Genomic DNA, 22,725 nt, shown 5'->3' on the forward strand with positions numbered 1-22,725 from the left:
TAAATTCTATCAATTACTACGTCGTTCCAAATGCATAAGGCTTTTTTTAATTAATTGAGTTGGTTAGACGCAATATTGCATGAGGCTGTGAGGAATGGCGTGCACAAAAATTAAGTTAAAGGGATGGTTCTCCCAAAAATGAAAATTTGATGTTTATCTGCTTACCCCCAGGGGATCCAAGATGTAGGTGAGTGTTTCTTCTGTAGAACACAAACAAAGATTTTCAACTGTAAGTGAATGGAAATCAAGGCTTTGAAAAAACAACAAAACTAAATTAAAGCCTACAGCTTGTGGCGATACATTGTGTAAAGACACAAAACAATCGGTCTGTGCAAGAAACTGAACAGTATTTGTTGGTTTTTTTTTTTACCTCTGATTCATACAAAGTCCAACCTGTCCTGAGTGAGTTTGCTTGTCTTCTGTCTGCGCCTGATGCGTCGTCGTCCTCTTGCTTTATGGCGGATCGCAGACTTGTAGCAATAGCCAAAATCCATTGTATGGGTCAAAATTATAGTAAGATTAGTTAGCAAGATTGGTTTTGTGATCAAGAGTCACACATTAATGAAACCTGACCGATTTAAAAGTACGTTCCATTTTTAACTTTGGTCATAAAGAGGCTACTTTGTAAAAGTGTTAATCAAGTGTTAATCAAATGTAATGATAAATATTTATTTCAGCCTTTAATTCACATAAATATTATCAGTGCACAGAGCTTGTCTAAACGTTTTAAAGTGTTTAAGTTCATGTGGAATTGGCTTTAAATTGAGGGACAGAAATCTGGTTTCATTGCAAACCAATGTGTTTCAGAGATGAACGCTAAAGGCTTCGTGAGTTTGGAACGATAAAGGGTGAGCAAATGACTAAACCTCTTTTATTTTTTGGAGGGAATGAGAGCAGCTGCAGTTCACTTAATAAATGATAGATGGCACTTATTAAATACATTTTACTATAGTAACTAAAAATGAGTGTGCTGTCTATCAGGAATAATACCGAAGAATATAACAGTACTTATCATGGCATTATCAGAAGTCTATTAAAGCCATTGGGCCACAAAACAGCATTGTACATAGTGTATGAGCTCTGTAAATAGGACACACACTATAACAGAAGTGTTGGAGCAGAAGGTGCATTTTGTGTGAGAAGCGGAAACACTGTAGATATCTCATCTCTCTGCTGATATCTATGCATTTGATCAGACCTTAGTGTGCTCAGACTTTCAGTTCCTGTGATCGCTGCATAAACTTTTCAGACTTTAGACATGCCTCCCTTTTCTACATATCTGCCATTTTGGCATAACCAAGATGAACAAGCAAAAAAACAAAAAAATCAGCATCTTAAAAGCTCTCCATTTCCTCCAGCGATAAAAGTCTATTTATTTATTTTCCTTTCAAGGCATTTGGTGATGTCAAAATCGAACACCCCTTAACATAAATGGCTGCTGTAAACATGCAATTTGATTGAGGGTTGCAAAGTGTTTAAAATGAGTTGTGATTGGCTTAAAATGTGTCTAGAGCCATTTTTTCTTTTACTGTTTATAGATGCAAGGACCAGTGAATGTACTTTTAAAAGTAATGCGTTACAATGCTGCATTACTCCAATAAAAAACAACCAAAAGAGAAATGTTTAACAACTGTAAACAACAAAAGAGAAAAGAATAAGCCTCAGGCTGAAGGACGTGCTACTGTACCTTGCTCCTAATTTCTCTTGACACGAGATATCAGTGAATAAACAGGAAAACAGTGACTTGCATTATTTACTCAAAAAAGTAACAGATATTTTCTTGTAAATGTAAAAGTAATGCATTAAATACTTTACTAGTTTCTATAAAAAGTAATCTGATTGCATAACTCATGTTAATGCGTTATCCCCCAACACTGATTAGGACTGTCACAGAGATCGCTGAGATATCTCAGAGCAGTGATTTCAGTGAGTAGGATCATTATCTGCATACAATTACATGACAAAAATCACATGCAGCACCTTTAACCTTAGTAACGTTGGTTTCAGTCAAAGAAGTGTCTGTGTTTTTGAGTTAGACATATTAAGACTGGCCTGTCTAAATCTCTCTGTGCAGTGTAGGTGTAGGTATTAATTAAATATTCATTAGGAGATCACATCGGACTACACAGTGACACATATCAACACTGCAGTTCTGCAATCTCCTCTTATTTCTGTCTTTCAACCTCTTGTTAAGCAGAAATTTCCATCAGAGTTTGGTGTCTGGACTACAGGTGATGTTCTTATTCTGCTCATCTTTATCTTTAAGAACGGTTTCCACTTCCCTTGGATCCTTCATTATATCCTCGGCTTTCTTTTCTGAGTTTCCATCGGCCTTGTGGGGCTCCTCTATAGGTGGTGTACTGGAGTGATTCTTTTCCTTTTCCTGCACCGTCTCTCCATTTTTTGTTGCAGTCTCTGGTGCCTCAGGCTTCTTCTTTATGAACAGTAGGTTGCATATGGCCAGCACTAAAGCGGACACCACAACCTCAACCCCAGCCAGCAGGAAAACAAACATGTACTTCTTAGTGGAGTCCAAAAGATGACCTTTACAAAGTGAGAACAAGGATTTCAACAACGTTCAAATATTCTCAATAGATCACAGTAAGTGTAGCAAGGTTTATTAACGAGAGATGTGTAAAATATCTACTCTAATACATACATAACTGCATTAACATACATAATATATCTGGCTAATTGGTAGGTTGCCTGAATGTTCTAATTTATTGCACAAAGATGAATTTTCAGCAGCCTTTACTTCAGTCTTCAGTGTCACATGATCCACCAGAAATCATTCTAATATACTGATTTGCTGCTCAAGAAACATTTCTTATTATTATCAAGGTTGAAAACAGTTGTGCTGCTTAATATTTGATATGTTTCTTTTTATTATGGTTTTTTTCAGGATTTTTTGATGAATAGAAAGTAAAAAATATATATATTTTAAATATTTTTTGTAACATTGCAAATTTTTCTTTACTGACACTTTTAATCAGTTGAAAACATCCTTGATCCTATTTTAGTGCATTTATTTTGATTGATCAATTCATCTATTTTACAATAGAAATTCTGACCTGAAAAAATGGTCTGTCATAAGATTAAAGTGTTCATTTTAATGTTCTTGGGCAGTCAGACCATTCAAAATCTATGTTCACATATGAAGCAACATATAAGATTCTATATTTATCATCCTAGTTTAGTTTAAGAAGAAGCTAACCCACAGTATAAATAATTTTGGTTTAAAATAAAATGTAAACACTCACCAGCAGATGGAGGCCCAATCAGCACAGCGGTAGCTTCAAGCAGGAGAACTAAACCAATGGCGCTTGAGAACTTCTCTGTACCCACAACAGTCATGAGAACCTCGAACTGCAAGGCTCCCACCATGCCATAAGAGATGCCAATGAAGATGCAGAACACCACCAGAGAGGTGTAGTCTTTAGACAGGGAGCCCACCAGATCTGTGGTGCCATTGAATATGAGAGCGATACTGAAGAGGTAAACGCATCGAGGGCGAACCCACTGGAGTCCAGCGATGTAGCCACATGTGGGCCGTGCGAAAATGTCAGTGAAACCCATGATGCTAAGCAGTAGGGCGGATTTTGTGTCTTCATTTCCCAACTCTTTGGCATAGCTCACCATAAAAACTGGAGGCACAAACAAACCGAGCACCATAATGGAGGCAGCGACTGTATAAATGACAAAGCCCAGGTCACTGAAAACACTGAAGTCCAGCAGCTTGGGCTTGGGCTTGGGCTTTGCTTTCTTGTTACCATCATCTGGTGTGTTTTCAATCCCAGGGGTCTCTGAGGTCTTTGGCGGGTCCAAAGGCTTCATTAAAGCCCCACAGGCACAGCAGTTCAGAAGGATCCCTCCCAAGATGAGGAAGCCCCCTCTCCAGCCATATTCATACTGAAGGACCTGCCCCAAAGGGGACAGACAGCACAGAGCCACTGGACTCCCAGTAGCGGCCAGGCCATTAGCCAGCGGCCGCTTCTCACTGAAATATTTATTTAACATAATGAGTGACGGCTGGAAGTTCAGAGCCATTCCAAGACCTGGAATCAGAAGATAGAAATGTTTACATGTCCCTGGAAAGACAGCAGTCCTTCGGTAAAAGATGGCTGAGGTACCTGTAATGACTCCTGTGCACAAGTATATGTGAATGATGCTTGTGGCAAATGATGCCAAGACCATTCCCAACGATGCAAAGAGGCCACCCACCAACATCACTGGACGGCATCCAAATTGATTCACTAAAATGCTGCATAACGGACCTGCAAAGAGTAATTATATGCATATATTCTTTCTGAACTATTTGAATCCAGTTTTAACTAATTAGAAAGACATCAAAGGGATTGTTACTCAAAAATGAACATTCGGTCATTGTTTACTCCAGTGCAGTTTTAGACCCTATCGACATTTGATACATGGACAAAAACAGTTCAGACGTTCTGTTTCCATGAACAAGAAATTTTTGGGTGAATTACTACTATGTTTGGTGGTCAAGTCACCTTTATTTATATAGCACTTTTAACAACACCGATTGGGTCAAAGCAGCTTTACAGTATTAAATTGGAAAACAGTGTGTCAATAATGCAAAAAGGACAACAGTAAACAATCAATTCTCAGTTAAAGGCAGTGGTGAACATACCAGTGCCATAAAGCATAGCCAACAGGATGGAGGAGATCCAGGCTGTGTCACTGTAGCCCACATCGAACTCTCTTATCAGCTCCTCGAAGAAAACACTGACAGCCTTGGGAAAAGCGTAGGAGAAACCTGTGATGATGAAGCAACCGAAGAGCACGGCCCAACTCCAGCCACCATCAGGGGCCTTCACTTCACTAGTGCCATCATCCACAGCCGCTTCACCCATGATGCTCTACTGCTCTGTGGAGACATGAGACACTCATGTGAATAGATTAGAAGTTGTAGTATGCAAGTCTATTGTGATGCCTTCAGGACCTTAAGAAATCACATTTAGTCAAATGACAAGGAAATCGAGTTGGAGGGCAACCGTGGCAGTTGTAATGTAATACTTTAGTTGTATGGGTCTCACAAAGCAGTTAATAAAATGCCCAGGTTATATTTGCACACCAAATTCACAATGATGTGCTTCACTGTAATTAAAATAATGTCACTATGCAATAAATGTTAATGGTCCCAAAACAGGCTTTTTTTGTGAAAGAATTTAGAGATAGTGTTATGACTTTTATCACATTTTATGATCGTCTTAAATACAGTGATAAATCACGTGAAAAGAGATTGTTTTCTAGTTTATACTCCCTTGTTAAAATATACAGATTTAAGAGTCTGTATTTTTTAAATATATACAGTTCATGCTTTTATTTATTTATTCAATTACTGTATTAATAAATGTATTTATTTATTATAACTTTATAGCTAATGCCACATTTTCACAGCTTTACTAATAGTAACATTTGGTAATTGAAGTTGTTTACCATAGTACATTTTGTGAAGAAAATTGCCAATTTTGGGGAAATGCACATATCTGCACATACTGTTAAAATCCCCCCTATTAATCTCTAATCGACTATCCAAGCTCACCCTGCCTATATTAAACTGCACCTAGTGTTATTTTCATACCGGCTGTTGGATCAGTTTCTGAGCGTTTCGTAATTATTCCGAATTTACGAGTCACCTGTTACGTTTGTATTTGGGGAATTATTTATTTATTCTAAGTTCATAAATAGGCTCTGTATCATTTATCATTCACGGTGGCTACATCTTAGAGCTTTTTTTGTGATTAGAGGCTCTTTTGCAAATAATTTAAATTAAAACTAAACAACGTGCAGATTAAAATTTATAGTAGAAACTACATCAACTCAACTTCATTACACCAAATTGATATTTAAATTTAGTCCCAAGATATTCTTCTGGAGAAGCGAATTAACGTCATTTTGGCATTACAGCATGTTTACCTAAATCCTCTAATTGCCATAATAAGCTTCCGGCATATGAAACTAACTGTAAATGGTACTTACTAAAAGTATGATGCTCTGCCTCCTTCAGATTTAAGTTCTTCAGTCTTCTAGCAGCACGTATGAGATTACAGACGCATTGTAAAAAAAACTAAGAAAGCCGACTGGCTGACTCTGTGAACTGGGTCGTAAAGTCTGCGGCTCTCCTCGTGTTTACATGTTCACCTAAGCGTGCACGTGACGTCAGCTTTCCTTTCTGTGCAACTGTGTAAAAATGACCTGGTCAGTTCTGAGGTTCAGTTAGTTGTGAAATACTGTTGCAGAACAGGAAATAGTTTTGTGAGAGGAAACTCTAATGTTATTTCAAATATAACTATGAAAGTGTGCATGAGTTTCTGGAGAAGCTTACCATGCATATTTAACATGTATGCATTTAGCAGATGCTTTTATCCAAAGCGACTTACAGTTCATTCAGGCTAAACATTTTCTTATTTACCAGTATTTGTGTTCCGTGGGAATCGAACCCATGACCTTTTGCAATGTTAACGCAATACTCTGCCAGAGAGCTACCGGAACACGTATAGCCATTTCTAATAATTGAAGAAGTCATATGCAGAGTCAAATTCATGTTAACTAAAGTCATAGCTGCTTGTTTGAAAAACCAGACATGGCTTAACTGGACATGTCCATACATGTATTTTTCTTGTTCTTTAATTTTAATGTTTGAAAAGAGCAGTTTTGGTCTGGTCTGGTCAGCTCCACTGTAGCTTTACACTGCAGAACATTGCAGTTTGTTTTGAACCATCCTGCATGAACCGGACTGGCCTCTGTAAAAACCTGTGGGACATCAGAGGATTGATCCGCTCTGTGGTGTAAAACAATCATTTAATCACAAACACACAGATCTAATGTGGCTCATGAATACATTAAGCCCAACACACAGACTGGCTCCAGCAAACCATGAAAAGCTGTTCAATGCGTATTTCGCATAGGCCTATTCCATCTGAATTTAAACTGAAATCTTTTCTGGACAAATAAGTTTAATATATAATGGTTTTCTTGAATCATTGTAAATAAACTCAATGGCTTATTATAGAAGCATAACAATATGCAGAGGGAAAAAGGAAAAGAATGACAGGAAATGATGGGGATGACTCGACACGTTCAAGTTGAGTTCCTGTAAGTTAGCTAATCTAGATGTGGTTCGTTTCTCTGTTTGAATGCTTGCTAGTTGACCTCAAGTAAATATATGGATGTATATTTAATGTAAGTGTATATGCATTCGATGTGTCACCAAAACATTAGATTGGTAGTGATATTGGTTTCACTATGATTGATTTATGTATACCAGAATAATTGAAAAACAATACACGCAAATGTCATCAGTGCTCTTGAAGCTGTGAGTGAAAATGAATTTTTACTAGGCTACATTAAAGTCTGCATCTCACTGTTAATGAAGATGAAACTTCAAAATTTCCATATGTCACCTATAGTATCCCTTCTGCTTTCCGACTGCAGGCCCTCACGACTACTGAAAGAAGAAGAACACAAGAGAATCACTGTGCCAGCAGCAAGTGGACGATCATATGAGAAGTGTTTAGACATTCTGAATGAGATAAAAATGACAAAAGAGTGTGAAATATTTATGAACTGATGTGGCCTATTTAAACTACTATCTAATTCAGATTTGGTTATTTTAATACTTTTTCTAGCTAGAAACTGGATGCATCTCATAACACTACCAATAAATAATCCTGCAGAAAATCAAAGTGAAGCCACAGACTCACTGTTCACCAGGGCTCACCCAGTGTTCAAAATCATAGTACATTAATAATGTGGGTAACTGGCTCTCACGTCATATTTGTACATGCAAGAAAAGTATGGCTCTGGTTGTGAACAGAGTGGAGCTGAATGTTTTCATTACAACAAAATGGCAAACCTCTAGATAGGTTGTCCTCTTTTTGGACCACAAAAATGCATCATGCTGGGATTTCTAAGATTTGCTTTCTAGAGCTCCCATTTACAGTGTGTGTTTTTGTATAGCCCCTGGAGAAGACTGTGTCTAGTCCCGCCCACTCTCTCAAACATGCAAATAGTTTTGCACACAAGTTTCGTGCATCAGCAGGCCACTATCAAAATGCAGAGAATATAATCTCTTTTGAAAGAGTGCTTGCTGTTTTCTTTCACTTTGGATTTTGTGATCACGTGGGCTCTGTGTAAAGAAAGATCAGATATTTGTCACTGAGCTCAGGATCTGTTGAGCAGCAAATCCTCCATCAAGGTCTGTCAGTCAACTCTCCTCTTAACCCGTGATTAGTCAAATCTGACTCCTGTAGCTTGTGGCATACTGTATGTTTTTGTTAAATTGTAAAGTAGCCTATGTTTTATTTCAATAGAATTGGGCTACTTTTAAACTGTTGCCATGGCTTGATTTCCCCCATGGGTTAAAGGTTTGAAGTGTTGCATAAATTATATTTGACTGAAATGCTTTGAAACATTTTGCATTTTACCTATAATAAAACAAATGTTATGTTTTGTGAAGGACGGCCACGGTAGGAAGCTTTTTAGATGTGTGTATGATAAACATGCACAACAGTGACTGTAAAATATGTATTTAGGAATGAAAATGACATGTTTTGAGTTTTGATATTTGCATTTGCGCTACTCATGGGCTCTTTCGGCATTACTTTAATCACCAACCAACCACACCCCATCCCCATCCCAATCCCCGAGAAGGGTCTGTCTGCAGACTGCAAGACGGGGGCGTAACTTGAAGTAGGAGGCGTAACTTGAAGTTGTTCAAATCACATAGAACCACGCGAGACCTCAAAACGAGATTTTGTCGGGATGCGTTCGAAACCGCATACCCTTTAATTAGGCACTTAATTTCAATAAGTACTAACTTAAGGAGCGCTAAAAGAGTTTATACTCTACAGCCTAAATGCGTATGTATGAAGTATGAATCCAAATTGTATAACATCATCCGCTATGTTGATCATGTGACCTACAAAGTTATAACAAGCACAAAAACGTAAAAGATATAAGTGACAGGTTTAATTATTGTATTTGTAATTATCTTGATAATGAAGAACGTTGCAGAAACGGCTGCCTTTTTATTTTGTGATTGTAGTATAGCCAATACTGTTGATTTTTTTTATATATATATATATTTTTAACTCCACTAATGTGCTCAAGTGTTATCCTTAAAACATTTGTTTTTTATTAGAAAACCCAAAATCGTTATCTCTTGAATATTTTTTTAAAAAATTTTACGTGAAAAACGTTTTTCTTTTATAGCATCTCATACTATGAACACATAATTTTTTTATTTACTGTTTTATGGCATTATGATTGTTTATTGTCAGATACAACCTCTTACCATGATCTTTTATGTAATAATTTGGCAATAATAATAAAAAAGTGGGTCAGGTGCACAAACACCTCACAGCGACTGCAATATCTGCACAAAGGGTACTTTGATGAGCTGCTTGAAGATCTCATCTTTGGAGAAGACTGTTGATTTGATACTCTAAAAATGTAAGTATTACTACTCGAAAATTAACATTACCCCATAATGAATTGCATCTTTTGCCCACCCCAACATTTACCATGCAATAATAACGATAAATGCCAACCAATAATTATATAATTTTTTTTTCTTAAAATTACATTTTAGTAAAAGAAGCCAAATGTATTTTCTTTTGTGACACAGCTATACATGAATATATACACTAGTTAAATAAATGCAGTCGATGTGAATACATCCATTTTCAGTCAAGCAATTAATACATTAATGGATAAAATATTTATATTTTATTTACTGACAACCAAAAATATGTCTAAATGATTAAAATAATGTATAAAAGTTAGCATCACAATAAATGCATACATGCACAAGTCAACAACACATGATACAAAGCTTCATTCAAACTTATTGTTCTAACAATCATGTATTTACAGATGGTGAACCCAACATCCTCCTGCGATCTGAACACAGCTGATATAGTTCTGCCGCTGCACTTCACAATCTCACTCTTCTCAACAGGGATGTTCGTTGAGCAACAGGATGAGGAAGACCATGATGACGGCTCTCTGAACCACACAACCTTGAAGCTAGAGCAGGGGAACACGTGCAGGATAATCTGACCGCTGTGTCTGCTCCAAACTTTCGTGTGCCTGCACCCCATGAGCACGACTACCTGAAAAACATTTACACAGAGTTTAAAAGTACATGATTTATTACTTTTGTAGTGGGCTAAACCACTGAAGTGGTTCAAATATATAAATAAATTATACATTTATCCGGAGTGACTTACAGTGCATTCAGACTTACAGTTTTTACCTAACATGTGTTCCCTGGTATTCGAACCCACAACCTTGCACTGCTAACGCAATGCTCTACCACTTGAGCCACAGGAACACCAGTGTGTCCTTGAGCAAGGCTCTCTTCTCCAGGTTGATCAGGGGATTGTAGGCCCCTGTAATAAGAGCACTGTCAATCACTTCAGATAAAAGCTCCATCACATTTTTTGATGATGCTTTTGAAGCTTCTGAAAGTCAGCCTTCATTGTTTAAACATTAACCAGCTGAACAAACATTACCAAAATCACATCCTCAGTGTCTTGTGGTCTTTCTCTAGATGCTCTCACTGGCTCTGGGGTCACTAAGGATGAAGACACCAGAGCAGCATCTGGTCCTGATGAGACAGTAATAGCTGGAGTGATGGAGCATCTCATCTGTGACTCTCGATCATTTCCAGGATGATGCTGTGGTCTTCTCCATCCTCAGTGCACACACCAGTCTACAGACATGTTCATGTCCTACAAAAATACACAATACAAAAAGTCATTAGATTATTCTTTTGTTTCAGGAGTTTCCCTCTTTTTCACCTTTCCTTGCAGGTCCTGCTCCACCACAAAAGAACGTTTTGAAATACATTTTAAAACGGGCAGTTTAATTTCATAATATCCCATCCGGGTAAAGTAATGACCTGTCGCCTCTGTTGTTTTTGTACAGTCATTTTAAAGGTCTACTCTTCTGCCCTCTAGTGAAGCTTTATAGCAACACCGTCGTGCAGGATGACGTGCTGCCGCTCTTTCAGCCAATCAGCGCACAGGCGGAAGCTGCTCGTTCTTTCTGTTTCTAAAACAGAAAGAAAGTCTCACGGCTGCTAGAAATTACTGTTTTATCTGGAAACTTGCTATCCGTTGACATTTGTAAATGGAAAGTGTTTCTACAAAAGAGAAAGATAACATGACATACCGCAAACGAAAAAGTGAAGAAACTACAAGCAGTAGTACAAGTAAGATTGGTAAAATTGAAGAGAACAGGTGAGTTAACTTGGCTTTGATGTATCTGCATGCTATGTAACTTTACTCTTTTATTACCCTTACAACTTAAATGCGACCCTGGACCACAAAACCACTCACAAGGGTCAAATCTTTTTCGAAATCGAGATTTAAACATTGTCTGGAAGCTGAATGAATACGCTTTCCATTGATGTATGGTTTGGTAGGACAGAAAAATAGCATTTAAAGTTAAAATGAAGTCCTTAGCAATGCATATTACTAATCAAAAGATACGTTTTTATATATTTACTGTAGGAAATGTACAAAATATCTTAATGGAATATGATCTTTACTTAATTTACTAATTATTTTTGGCATGAAAGAAAATCCATAATTTTGGCCCATACAATGTATTGTTGGCTATTGCTACAAATATAACGTTACCCGTGATACTTCTGACTGGTTTTGTTCTCCAGGGTCACAAATGTTTAATGTAATGTTTGTTTATTCAGCTCTGAGTCTTGCCTCAGTCAGCCAAGTGATCAAAGTGTTCATGAAGTCATAACTTACGAGCCATCTAGTTTGCCAGGTACTGATCATAAAATCGGCATCTTAATCTTTTTATTTTATTTTATATATATATATATATATATATATATATATATATATATATATATATATTTTTTTTTTTTTTTTTATAAAGAGTACTGACTCTTTAAAGTATTTTTGTGTGTGATCTAACAGCAGTCCACTATGATCCTGACACGACTGAGCCCATCAGCTGCAGTCTGAAGTCTCTTGATGAATTATTATCGTGGAAACGCAATGAAGCAAGTCCTTTTAATGTGGCCACTGTGCCTTTGGCTAGCAGGTATCCTCCACTGCACAGCTGCCCCAGACGCACATTGGTGTCCCATGACATGATGGGTGGCTACTTGGAGGACAGGTACAACTCTGAGGTTAACTGATTTTCAAGCGTGTTATGGCCGTTTCATTAGTTATTTTCATGGTCCTGTCTTCTCTTCTCTGCTGAGGTTCATTCAAGGTGCAGAGGTGGAGATGCCATATGTCTTCTATCACTGGGAGTATATTGACATCTTCAACTACTTCAGTCATCAGATGGTCACCATTCCTCCTGCGGTTTGGACGAACGCAGCACATAAGCATGGAGTGCTCTCTATAGGTGAGGCTCTTGGTGGGATTTTAAGGACTTGCTGTAAAAAGAAGATCCTTGTAAGAAAGAAGTATGCTGTAGCACAGAAATACTATATATTATAAAAGTGTAAACTGAAGGTATTTTTTTCCTGACACTAAAATGCATATTGTTTGCCTATTATTATATTTTATTTGCATATTGTTATATTTCAGATTAAATTAGTTTGAAATGTAGTACTGAATAACATATCCAACATACTAAAGTACATGGTTACCACATCAAGTTAAGTGTACTTTAAATGACAAAAAAAAAAATTTTAAGAAAAACGTACTGACATTGTTACAAAGTAAATTTTTTTTCTTAAAAGTGCATAATAAATATATACAGTTCACACACACATTATGTAAAAAAAAAAAAAAAAAAAAAAAACTTTTATTTTGGATGAGACTAATCATTTGAAAGCACTAAAAAAGATATTTTCAGGATTTGAATTACGCTACAAGGGTTCATTCAATATAATTGTGCTGATTTCTTTTTCACAAGGGTAATTCACCCCAAAATAACAATTTTGTCAACATTACCTCAACCTGATATTGTTCCAAACCATGTTTGTTCTTTCTTCTGTGAAACACAAAAGGAGAAATTTAGCAGAGTGTCCAAGCTGCTCTTTTCCATACAATAGACAGCAGGTGACGTCCATCAGGACAAAAAAGCATCATAAACGTAATCCATATAAATTGCTTTCTATATTAAAAGTGTTCTGAAGCCATATGACCTTGAGCTTGTGATAGGTCCTTTATGGAAAAAAATAAAAACTAAAATATATATATAGTCACTCAAATTTCAGCCTGCTTTATACAAAGAGCCTTTTGAAGAGTCATAATATATCACACAAGTCATATAGACACTTTGGATATAAATGTATAGTTGTAGTTGTATAGTTGTACAAATTGGGAATAAAAACAGAATGCAATGATGTGGAAGTTTCAAATTTCAATATTTTATTCAGAATACAACATAGATAACATAGCAAATGTTTAAACTGGCATCAACACATCTCAAAAAAGTTGGGACAAGGCCATGTGTGGCATCCCCTCTTCATTTTATAACAGTCCGCAAACGTCTGAGGTCTGAGGAGACAAGTTGCTCAAGTTTAGGAACAGGAATGTTGTCCCATTTTTGTCTAATACAGGCCTCTACAGTAGTTGCTCAGCTGTCTTAGGTCTTCTTTGTCGTATCTTCCTCTTAATGATTCGCCAAATGCTTTCTATGGGTGAAAGATCTGGACTGCAGGCTGGCCATTTCAGTACCCAGATTCTTCTTCTACGCAGCTATGCTGTTGTAATTGATGCAGTATGTGGTCTGGCACTGTCATGTTGGAAGATGCAAGGTCTTCCCTGAAAGAGACGACGTCTGGATGGGAGCATATGTTGTTCTAGAACTTGGATATACCTTTCAGCATTGATGGTGCATTTCCAGATGTGTAAGCTTCCCATGCCACACACACTCATGCAACCCCATATCATCAGAGATGCAGGCTTCTGAACTGAGCGCTGATAACAACTTGGGTTGTCCTTGTCCTCTTTAGTCTGGATGACATGGCGTCCCAGTTTTCCAAAAAGAACTTCAAATTTTGATTCGTCTGACCACAGAACAGTTTTCCACTTTGCCACAGTCCATTTTAAATGAGTCTTGGCCCAGAGAAAACACCTGTGCTTCTGGATCATGTTTAGATATGGCTTCTTTTTTGACATATAGAGTTTTAGCCGACAACGGACGAATGGCACGGTGGATTGTGTTCCACTGACAATGTTTTCTGGAAGTATTCCTGAGCCCATGTTGTGATTTCCATTACAGTAGGATTCCTGTATGTGATGCAGTGCCATCTAGGGGCCTGAAGATCATGGGCATACAGTATGGTTTTCCGGCCTTGACCCTAACGCACAGAGATTGTTCCAGGTTCTCTGAATCTTTGGATGATATTTTGCACTGTAGATGAAGAGAACTTCAAACTCTTTGTAATTTTTTCTGAGAAAACTCCTTTCTGATATTGCTCCACTATTTTTCGCCGCAGCATTGGGGGAATTGGTGATCCTCTGCCCATCTTGACTTCTGAGAGACACTGCCAGTCTGAGAGGCTCTTTTTATACCCAATTATATTGCCAATTGACCTAATAAGTTGCAAATTGGACCTCCAGCTGTTCCTCATATGTACATTTAACTTTTCCAGTCTTTAATTGATACCTGTCACAACTTTTTTGGAATGTGTAGCTCTCATGGAAATCCAAAAGGAGCTAATATTTGGCATGACATTTCAAAATGTCTCACTTTCAACATTTGATATGTTATATATATTCAATTGTGAATAAAATACGAGTTTATGAGATTTGTAAATTATTCCATTCCTTTTTTACTCACAATTTGTACAGTGTCCCAACTTTTTTGGAATCGTGTTTGTTACATTCCTGTAATCAACCTCAGCACTTCTACACACAAGTGAAACCAGAATTGATGTATTAAAGTAGTCCTGTTCCCCTCTAAGGCACATTCATCACAGAGTGGACCGATGGAGAGAAGATATGTGAGGCCTTCCTTGCAGATGAGGAGAGTTACCGTGCAGCTGCCGATAAGTTGGTTCAGATTTCCCACTGCTACGGCTTTGACGGCTGGCTCATTAACATAGAAAATGGGCTGAGTGTGAGTAACCAAGACACATCTGATTATATAGAGGATATAATGTGTGGTAAATTACCCCAAATTTCACTCACTCCTCAGGAGACTGCGGTGAAGAACACTGGCCCTTTTCTGCGCTACCTCACAGACCAGATGCATGAGCGCGTTCCAGGCAGTGTGGTGATCTGGTACGACAGCGTGCTGAAAAACGGCTCGCTTCAGTGGCAGAATGAGCTCAATGACGACAACAGGCAAGTGATGGTCTTGAGGGATTATAGAGGGGCAGATCAGATCTGTGAGATTTATGCGGTAGATATTGTGCAACTTATGCCATCAGCTTCCTTTTGTCCTCCTTTCAGAATGTTTTTTGATGCCTGCGATGGAATATTCACTAACTACAACTGGACAGAGCAGAGTCTGGAGTGGATGAAGTCCTACTCTGGGGCACAGGGCCGCTTTGCTGACATCTATGTTGGAGTTGATGTGTTTGCGAGAGGGAAGGTGGTCGGGGGGAAATTTGAGACCAATAAGGTTAGTGAATGTTTAGTTAGAGAATAATTTCAATATGTGGTCACTACCATTCAGAATTCTGGGAAAGTTCAAATGCATTTATTTGAAACTGAAATCTTTTGTTAAATTATAAATGTCTTTACTGTCACTTTTGATTCATTTAATGCATCCTTGCTGAATAAAAAACAGTACTATATCTCATTGGTTTTTGACTGAGTACAAGCCTCTTTTTGTTTTCTTATTAGGCTCTGGAGCTGATTCGGAAGTATGAGTTTTCAACAGCCATATTTGCTCCTGGGTGGGTGTATGAATGCCATGAAAAGGCAGATTTCCGCCAGAACCAGGATAAGTAATTTCCCACTCGGACTGCTCATATTTTGCTCACTGTTTGCTCACATTTAAAGTGTTTGTAAGCACACACACCCAAGCAAACGTCCTGTCACCAATGTATTTTCTAATCCTCATTTCAGATTTTGGAATTTGCTGTCTGATTTCGTTTATATCCACCGGCCCTCGTCCAGTCTTCCATTCATCTCCTCATTCTGTCAGGGCTTCGGGAAGAGCATGTACTGGAGGGGACAGGTACGCTGCACTTAAACACCTGTCTGACTCATCATATTCAGTTTGAACAATTCACTAACAAAATGTAAGAGCCCAATGAAATAAAATGTATTCATGGTTTCTAAAGATGTGAAGTATTTTTACGTTATTTCTAGACCCTCCGAAGCAAGCAGTCTTAAGTTATGGCTTATTTAGATTTCTCTAATATTCATGAAAACATGAGTGCTACACTTATAGTTCCAGTTCCAGCCACAGTTATAGATGATTTAATGTATCTGTATCAATCTACATTGGATATTTAATTGTTCACGTCTATTTTTACATTTAGATTACCGTTTCCTTCATCCACCCATAAGTGTCATGTTAAATGTAATTTTTAGAATGAATATACATTCTCATATTGTAATTCATAATGCCTCAATTCACTTGCATTTAAGACGATCAATTTGAGTTTTTAGTGTTTTATTTTGAATTCATTTAGACAAACTAGTATTGGATTTACTTATCGGCCATTTTCAAATATTGATGCATCCCTGGTCATTTCTTGTTTTTTTTTTTGGTTTGATGTAGGTGGAGATGAAGAGAAGCTGGTTTAATCTGCATGCTCAGGAGATCCAGCCTCTGTATCTCTCTGAGAGCATGGCCAATGGCGGCTGGCTGAGAACCCGTGGCTGCTCCGAGGACGCTTGGATCGGAGGCAGCTCTCTGATGGTGGAGGGCATGATTCCATCGGGACTTTCTGAAGTCTGTGCAAGGTACTGGAGGTTTTGTTTACACTGGAGGTCAAAAAAATCTTAGACCAAACACCTTCTTTCTTCCCCTTTGTAGGATATTTTCTCTCCATATTCCCTTGGCCCCCAAGACATTTGTTTCTTTTGTCTACAAGCCACAAGTGGGGGTGAAGATATCCCTGGAGCTCAAAACGATAGATGGTCCTCTGTGCACATTCAGTGGGACGGAAGAAATCGCATGTGAGTGGTCTTACAGGCCTTGTTCTTTAGATTTCTTCGAGTCTCAGTCTGAAGCGGTCACATTTAAATCTGCTGAATCTGCTGTGTGTTTAGCTAGCAGTGTCTTTCCAGAAGCATTAGAGGCGGACAACCAGTTGGTTGAGCAGTTTGCACAGAATTGTGGCCGGTGGACTTTGGATGGCTGGACTGCCAGGTGAGAGGCTAAAAAATTATATGTTTATGATATATAAGCATTTTTAAAGGTCCCTATACGTTTAACTGAAAAATGAGCAAGTGTGACAATGAGGAACAATTACCTGGAAATTTATGTCAGAATTCATGTTCAACTCTTCGCTATTGTTCACAAGCTAATGATTATTCAAAAGCCTGCATGCCATAGGTTGCTGACCCCTGCCCCCTGCTCAAGTTGAAATATTTTTGGGCATACCAGATATATGTAATACCTTCTCTAATCAAACTGGATGTGGTTCTATGCATAGGTGTTTCCTGTTGAAAATGGTTGGCTGCTCATTGCGAGACGTTTGTATTCGTGTTTCCCGAGATGAGGGCGATGAAGATGTTTCCTTTAACTGCAGGATTGGAGAGATTATGGTGAGAGACACCTGTACACTACAAATGTCTTCTATATGAATGGATGAAATTTTTTTTACTAAAGACTACTTCTAATAATGCTTTTAAATTGGTATTTTAAAAAAATGGACAGACAATACAAAATGTAAAAATATAAAAATATGGGAATGAGCAGCACACATTTAATACATGAACTTTTCTGTTTGGTTTGACAGGAATATTAAGACTTTAACACAGTGCCTATAAAAAGTATTCATACCCCTACATTCGGTTATATTGCAGCCTTTTGTTAAACTGCTTTGAATGACCCCCCCCCCCCCCACATCACTCTACACTCCATACAACCATAATGACAAAGCAAAAACAGAATTGTCACAACTTCATAAATATATATAAAAATAAAATAACTGAAATAAGTACATTGCATAGCTAAATATTTAGCTGAAACACCTTTACAGTGTCAAATCCTCTTGGGTATAATATGACAAGCCTTGCACATCAGAATTTGGCAATTATCAGCCATTGTTCTCCATCCTCTCTCCACCTCTCAAGCTCTGTCAGGTTGGATGGGGGCAGACACACATTTCCAGGTCTGGCTGGGCCACTCAAGGACATCCACAGAGTTGTCTGTAAGCCACTCTTGCTGTGTGTTTAGGGTCATTGTCCTGTTGGAAGATGTTCCTTCTGCCCAGTCTGAGGTTCTGAATGCTCTGGTCTGGGTTTTCAGTAAGGCTCAATCTCAATATTTTGGTGCATCATCTTTTCTTCTACTCTGACGAGTCCCTCAGTCCCTGTCAATGAAAAACAGCCCCACAGCACGAGGCTGCTGCAAGCACACTTTACTTTTGGGATGGTACTGTGTAGGTGATGAGCAGAGCTGGTTTCATCAGGTTCATCCGACCAGAGAATCTTGTTTCACAGAGTCTGATGGTCCTTTAGGTGCTTTTATTTTTTTCCCCCTCCTGGTTTCAAACTTCTTCCATTAAGGGTAACAGAGACAGAGAACATGCTTCTGTGAACCTTCAGTGAAGCAGATTTTTTTTTCTGAGATTTCCCAGATGTGTGGCTTGACACAAACCTCTTTCTGAGCTCTACGGGCTTAGTTCTTTTGACTTTGGTTTTTGCTCTGATATGCAATTGAATTTGCCACAGGTTAACTTCACTTGAAGTGTAGTAACATCTATAAGCAATATGAAAGCTCCCAAGCTAATTTTTTAACTGTATGAGATAAGTATATGATTACTAGCAATGGAATTTAGAAATTATTTTAAGTTTTTTTATTTTTAATACATTTGCAAAGATGTTAAAAACCTGTTTTTTGCTTTGTCATTATGGTGTATCGAGTGTAGATTGATGTGGAAAAAAGGAATTTAAGGCAGTTTAACATCAGGCAACAACATAGCAAAATGTGAAAAAAATGAAGGGGTAGGAACACTTAAAGGCACTGTACATCATATGTGAATATAGAAATTTCTTAAAAAATATACAGTAAGTTGCATAATCGCCTTCCAGGTTGTCCTACAAATTGACATCCTGACTTAACATAGTACACTACCATAAAAAAATTTTGGGGTCTGTAGGATGTTTTGATGTCTGTGAAAGAAGTCTCTTATGCTGGCCTACCTAGGCTGTATTTATTTGATCAAAAATACAGTAAAAGAGCAATAATGTGAAATATTATTACAATTAGTTTTTACTGTCACCTTTAAGAAATTCAACCTTGCTGAAAAAAAAAGAAGTATTTAATCCCTAATTGATGAGTGCACATATAAAGTTGGGAGTAGCTAAATGATCCGTTTCTGTTTTTTTTTGCACAGCTGTTGGATGCAGAGAGTCTTCAAGCACCCCTGCAGTCTGTGGAAGGCATCTGTGTGAATGATGTGGTGTGGCACACAGCTACTTCGAATGGAGACGGTCACACACTCAAGGTACTTCTGAATGCCACGTTACGCTGGCAATACCCCATCCAGCAGGTCCGCCATTTCCGGATTCACTGGAGGCATCTCCGTGGTCCTGACCCTCGCATTCCCCCTGGTCCACTGACTCTGATTGGCAGGTCTTACTCTACCCTGTACCGTGTGGTGGAGCTGGAGGTGCCTGCCGCTCCGGGTCTCATAGAGCTAGTGGTGGAGCCCGTGAGCAGAGAGGGATTCAGAGTGCCTGAGGCTCAGTGGGGCCGCCGCACACTCAGCTACAGCGCCAGCTCCTCACACAACCCTTCAGTCTGAAACCTTATTGATCAAGTGCCTTAATAAATGGGTCAACATCACTATAAACTGCCTTTGAGACTTCACTATTTCCAAAATAGAAATACATATTTTTTTTTTATTAAGGAGACTGTAGGCTGTTAGAAATGCATATTGGTCAAGCTCCTGCACTTTTTTAAAAAAAAAAGACTGCAGTTTCTAGTAAACTACAAAATGTGTCCAGTCTGTCATGGACAAATTTAAAGTAGAGTATATTCATGCAGGTATGCATGACATTTTGTAAAATTCTTGCATTTCAATCGATTTAAATTAGAATTGTAAGACACTATTGGGCTGTTCCCAAATCAAATTAAATCATTATATATATATATTAAATAATTGTAATTTCCACAGACTGTATACACTGCACTTAGAATTGCATAAATAAAGCTATGAGATTAATGGGTTTTAAGTGTTAATGAATAAAAATGTAATATTCAATTCTGATAGTAATAAAAAATGAAATCATACTCTAAATTTCGAAACTAAAGCCACTCGCTAGATTAGTTAAAACCCGGATTAATTCATTAACGAAACACGGCTTTATGTTGCTCAGAGATGCACAACAGTTTCACTCTGGAGAAATGGAACAAAAACAGACAATATTGACAGTATTGTGTTTAAAAATAACTATTATTATTTACAGATATTTTTTAGTTTTCGTTCATTGAACTGTTGTATAAATGCAATATCACATTCGCAATCGAGCAGATATTCAGGAAAATGGCACTTTTGCTTACTTATCTTGAATTTTTGGCACATTCTAATCGGCTACATCACAGTGCTTTCCATCATGTTCATCACTAAGCAACTGCAAGCAGTGGAACATAGCATACAGTTCTGGGCTGGGGTGCATTCAGTGCATTTATCAATTCACCCTTTCCCCCCGTAATTAATCACTCCAATTTAACATGTTAAATCAATAGCCTTCATTAAAACATTATCAGAATTTGGCAAAAACTATGCACATGTCCCCCGTCATGGAAGGCTTTGAGACAGGGTGGACATTTTTGCTTCGCATTTAATAAACACATGGTGTACCTTCAGTCAGCAAAGTGTTTCATTGTTGAAGTTGAATATGTACCGCCTAAAATTTATATTTTGAATTTCTGAAAAACTTTTATGTAAATTAATATTTTACTAGGGTGGACATGTAAAGCTTGACAACATGCAGCTTCAAACACAATATGATGAAAATGAGGAAATATAATGTAGATACTTGGTGTACTTGCAGCAGATGTTTTAACCTCCGGTGAAGAAAGGATAAATGGATGTGGAGATTTCACTGTGTAGATAAGAGGGTTTCTAAAAGGGGCACTGACAACATCATGACAGGGTGGATAGCAATCAGGGACATGTGCAAAATGCTTAATATTATGAAAATAGAATATAAATGAAAAATCTGACATGTTTTATTAACAACTGGCTGAGGGAAAAAAGAATATTTAAAAAATAATTTTTAATATTGTGTTATTTAACCACTTTTTACACTCAGTGAAGTTAGATGAGCTGCGTGAGGGACATGCCAAAGTCACATACATCTAATCAAAGAAAAGGTATAAAATGAGAAAAATAAATTTCAAGAGTCTGTAGTTGTAGTTATGTGTGCAAATGTTTGGCAAATTTTCATATTTAAGAATTGCATTATATTGTATTATGTTCACGACGACTGAGTGTTTCTGATAAGGACACCAAAGGCACTTTTTAGTGATTTTGACCCAAATGTGTGATGTGTTGGTGCAAAATATGTATTCCGTATTTCGTAAATGACTGAAAACTTAATTGAAGAGGCAGCAAATCAAATTTGCACTATATGCAATATTATTCTCATATGTGACCTAAGTGTGAATAAAAAAAAAAAGCAGAATAAAAAATATTTCCATTAATGTATGGTTTGTAAGGATATGACAATATTTGGTTGAAATACTATTTGGGAATCTGGAATCTGAGGGTGCAAAAAAATAAAAATATTGAGAAAATTGGCTTAAAATTTGTCCAAATTAATTTCTTAGCAATGCATATTAACCTGTTAATTGTCACTCACGTTTTTGAAGATAGAATGTGCTTGATACAAAATTTTTATAATTCATGACTGAAAACATTTTGTAACATGATTTTGATGTACCATTTACATGGTAATGCAATGTCTGATTTTAAAATGGATTTTGAAGGATGAATTTTGAGATTTTATGTTTTCAAGTGATATATAACTTCTGATGATTTCTAAAATGTGATCGAGAAAAAGGCAACGAGGAAGTCTTTTTTTTAAACAAAGGTCAAAGCTCCTTTTGTAATGTAGATTTCTGAGGGTGCACTCTTGTCATAAATTCATCTATTACTTTTCCTACATCATTTTTAACAAAAAATATTGGTAAAATATATCTTTGGGAGTCTTAGACCTTTCCAACGATATATAGTTTGTCAAGATTAGATTAGATTAGATTGTTATATAGTATAGTCAAAGTAGGCGTCCCGTATACGGGACGGGGTGACAATTAACAGGTTAAAAAATAAGGTTTGATATATTTATGGTTGGAAATGTACAAAATATCCTTACTTAATATCCTAATGGTTTTTGGCATAAAAGAAAAATCAATAATTTTGACCCATACAGTGCATTGTTGGCTATTGCTACAAATATACCTGTGCTACAAGACAAGTTTTGACGTCTAGGGTCACATATATCCTTTATTATAGTAAAAGCAATTTTAAGTGCTATGGTGCATGTTGTAGACTATTGTGTGAGGACCAGAGTGGTCTTTCTTTTAGTGATTGCACATATTTATAATTTAACATTTATTCATAAACTA

At 37.4% G+C, this 22,725-nt stretch overlaps 2 protein-coding genes across 2 annotated transcripts; one reads left to right on the forward strand and one right to left on the reverse strand.

The window, feature by feature from the left end:
- Nucleotides 1-874: 874 nt before the first annotated feature.
- Nucleotides 875-6,222, reverse strand: LOC113098977 (monocarboxylate transporter 4). The gene is made up of 5 exons (XM_026264023.1): nucleotides 6,004-6,222; nucleotides 4,652-4,888; nucleotides 4,131-4,274; nucleotides 3,261-4,055; nucleotides 875-2,544 (listed from the first exon to the last, which is right to left on the reverse strand). The coding sequence occupies exons 2-5, from the start codon at nucleotides 4,872-4,874 to the stop codon at nucleotides 2,207-2,209; spliced, it is 1,500 nt and encodes a 499-aa protein (XP_026119808.1). The 5' UTR covers nucleotides 4,875-4,888; nucleotides 6,004-6,222; the 3' UTR covers nucleotides 875-2,206.
- A 4,625-nt stretch (nucleotides 6,223-10,847) lies between these two features.
- On the forward strand, nucleotides 10,848-21,859 carry engase (endo-beta-N-acetylglucosaminidase). Its single transcript, XM_026264012.1, has 14 exons — nucleotides 10,848-11,270; nucleotides 11,741-11,817; nucleotides 11,973-12,174; nucleotides 12,263-12,411; nucleotides 14,927-15,081; nucleotides 15,160-15,308; nucleotides 15,417-15,588; nucleotides 15,813-15,916; nucleotides 16,038-16,149; nucleotides 16,699-16,883; nucleotides 16,957-17,099; nucleotides 17,193-17,292; nucleotides 17,579-17,690; nucleotides 19,487-21,859. Exons 1-14 carry the CDS (start codon nucleotides 11,161-11,163, stop codon nucleotides 19,895-19,897), a joined length of 2,181 nt encoding a protein of 726 aa, XP_026119797.1. The 5' UTR covers nucleotides 10,848-11,160; the 3' UTR covers nucleotides 19,898-21,859.
- Nucleotides 21,860-22,725: the final 866 nt, after the last annotated feature.

Source organism: Carassius auratus, unplaced genomic scaffold (assembly GCF_003368295.1).
Source record: "Carassius auratus strain Wakin unplaced genomic scaffold, ASM336829v1 scaf_tig00216794, whole genome shotgun sequence".
Taxonomy (NCBI): domain Eukaryota; kingdom Metazoa; phylum Chordata; class Actinopteri; order Cypriniformes; family Cyprinidae; genus Carassius; species Carassius auratus.

Excerpts from the sequence above, each read along its gene's own strand:
- LOC113098977 (XM_026264023.1), bottom strand. The coding sequence starts at position 4,874 with ATGGGTGAAGCGGCTGTGGATGATGGCACTAGTGAAGTGAAGGCCCCT. Across the intron at positions 4,275-4,651 it reads GGCTATGCTTTATGGCACTG|GTCCGTTATGCAGCATTTTA; the intron begins GTATGTTCACCA and ends TACTCTTTGCAG. Across the intron at positions 4,056-4,130 it reads GTGCACAGGAGTCATTACAG|GTCTTGGAATGGCTCTGAAC; the intron begins GTACCTCAGCCA and ends TTCTGATTCCAG.
- engase (XM_026264012.1), top strand. The coding sequence starts at position 11,161 with ATGGAAAGTGTTTCTACAAAAGAGAAAGATAACATGACATACCGCAAA. Across the intron at positions 15,589-15,812 it reads GGAAATTTGAGACCAATAAG|GCTCTGGAGCTGATTCGGAA; the intron begins GTTAGTGAATGT and ends TTTTCTTATTAG. Across the intron at positions 17,100-17,192 it reads TGGGACGGAAGAAATCGCAT|CTAGCAGTGTCTTTCCAGAA; the intron begins GTGAGTGGTCTT and ends CTGTGTGTTTAG.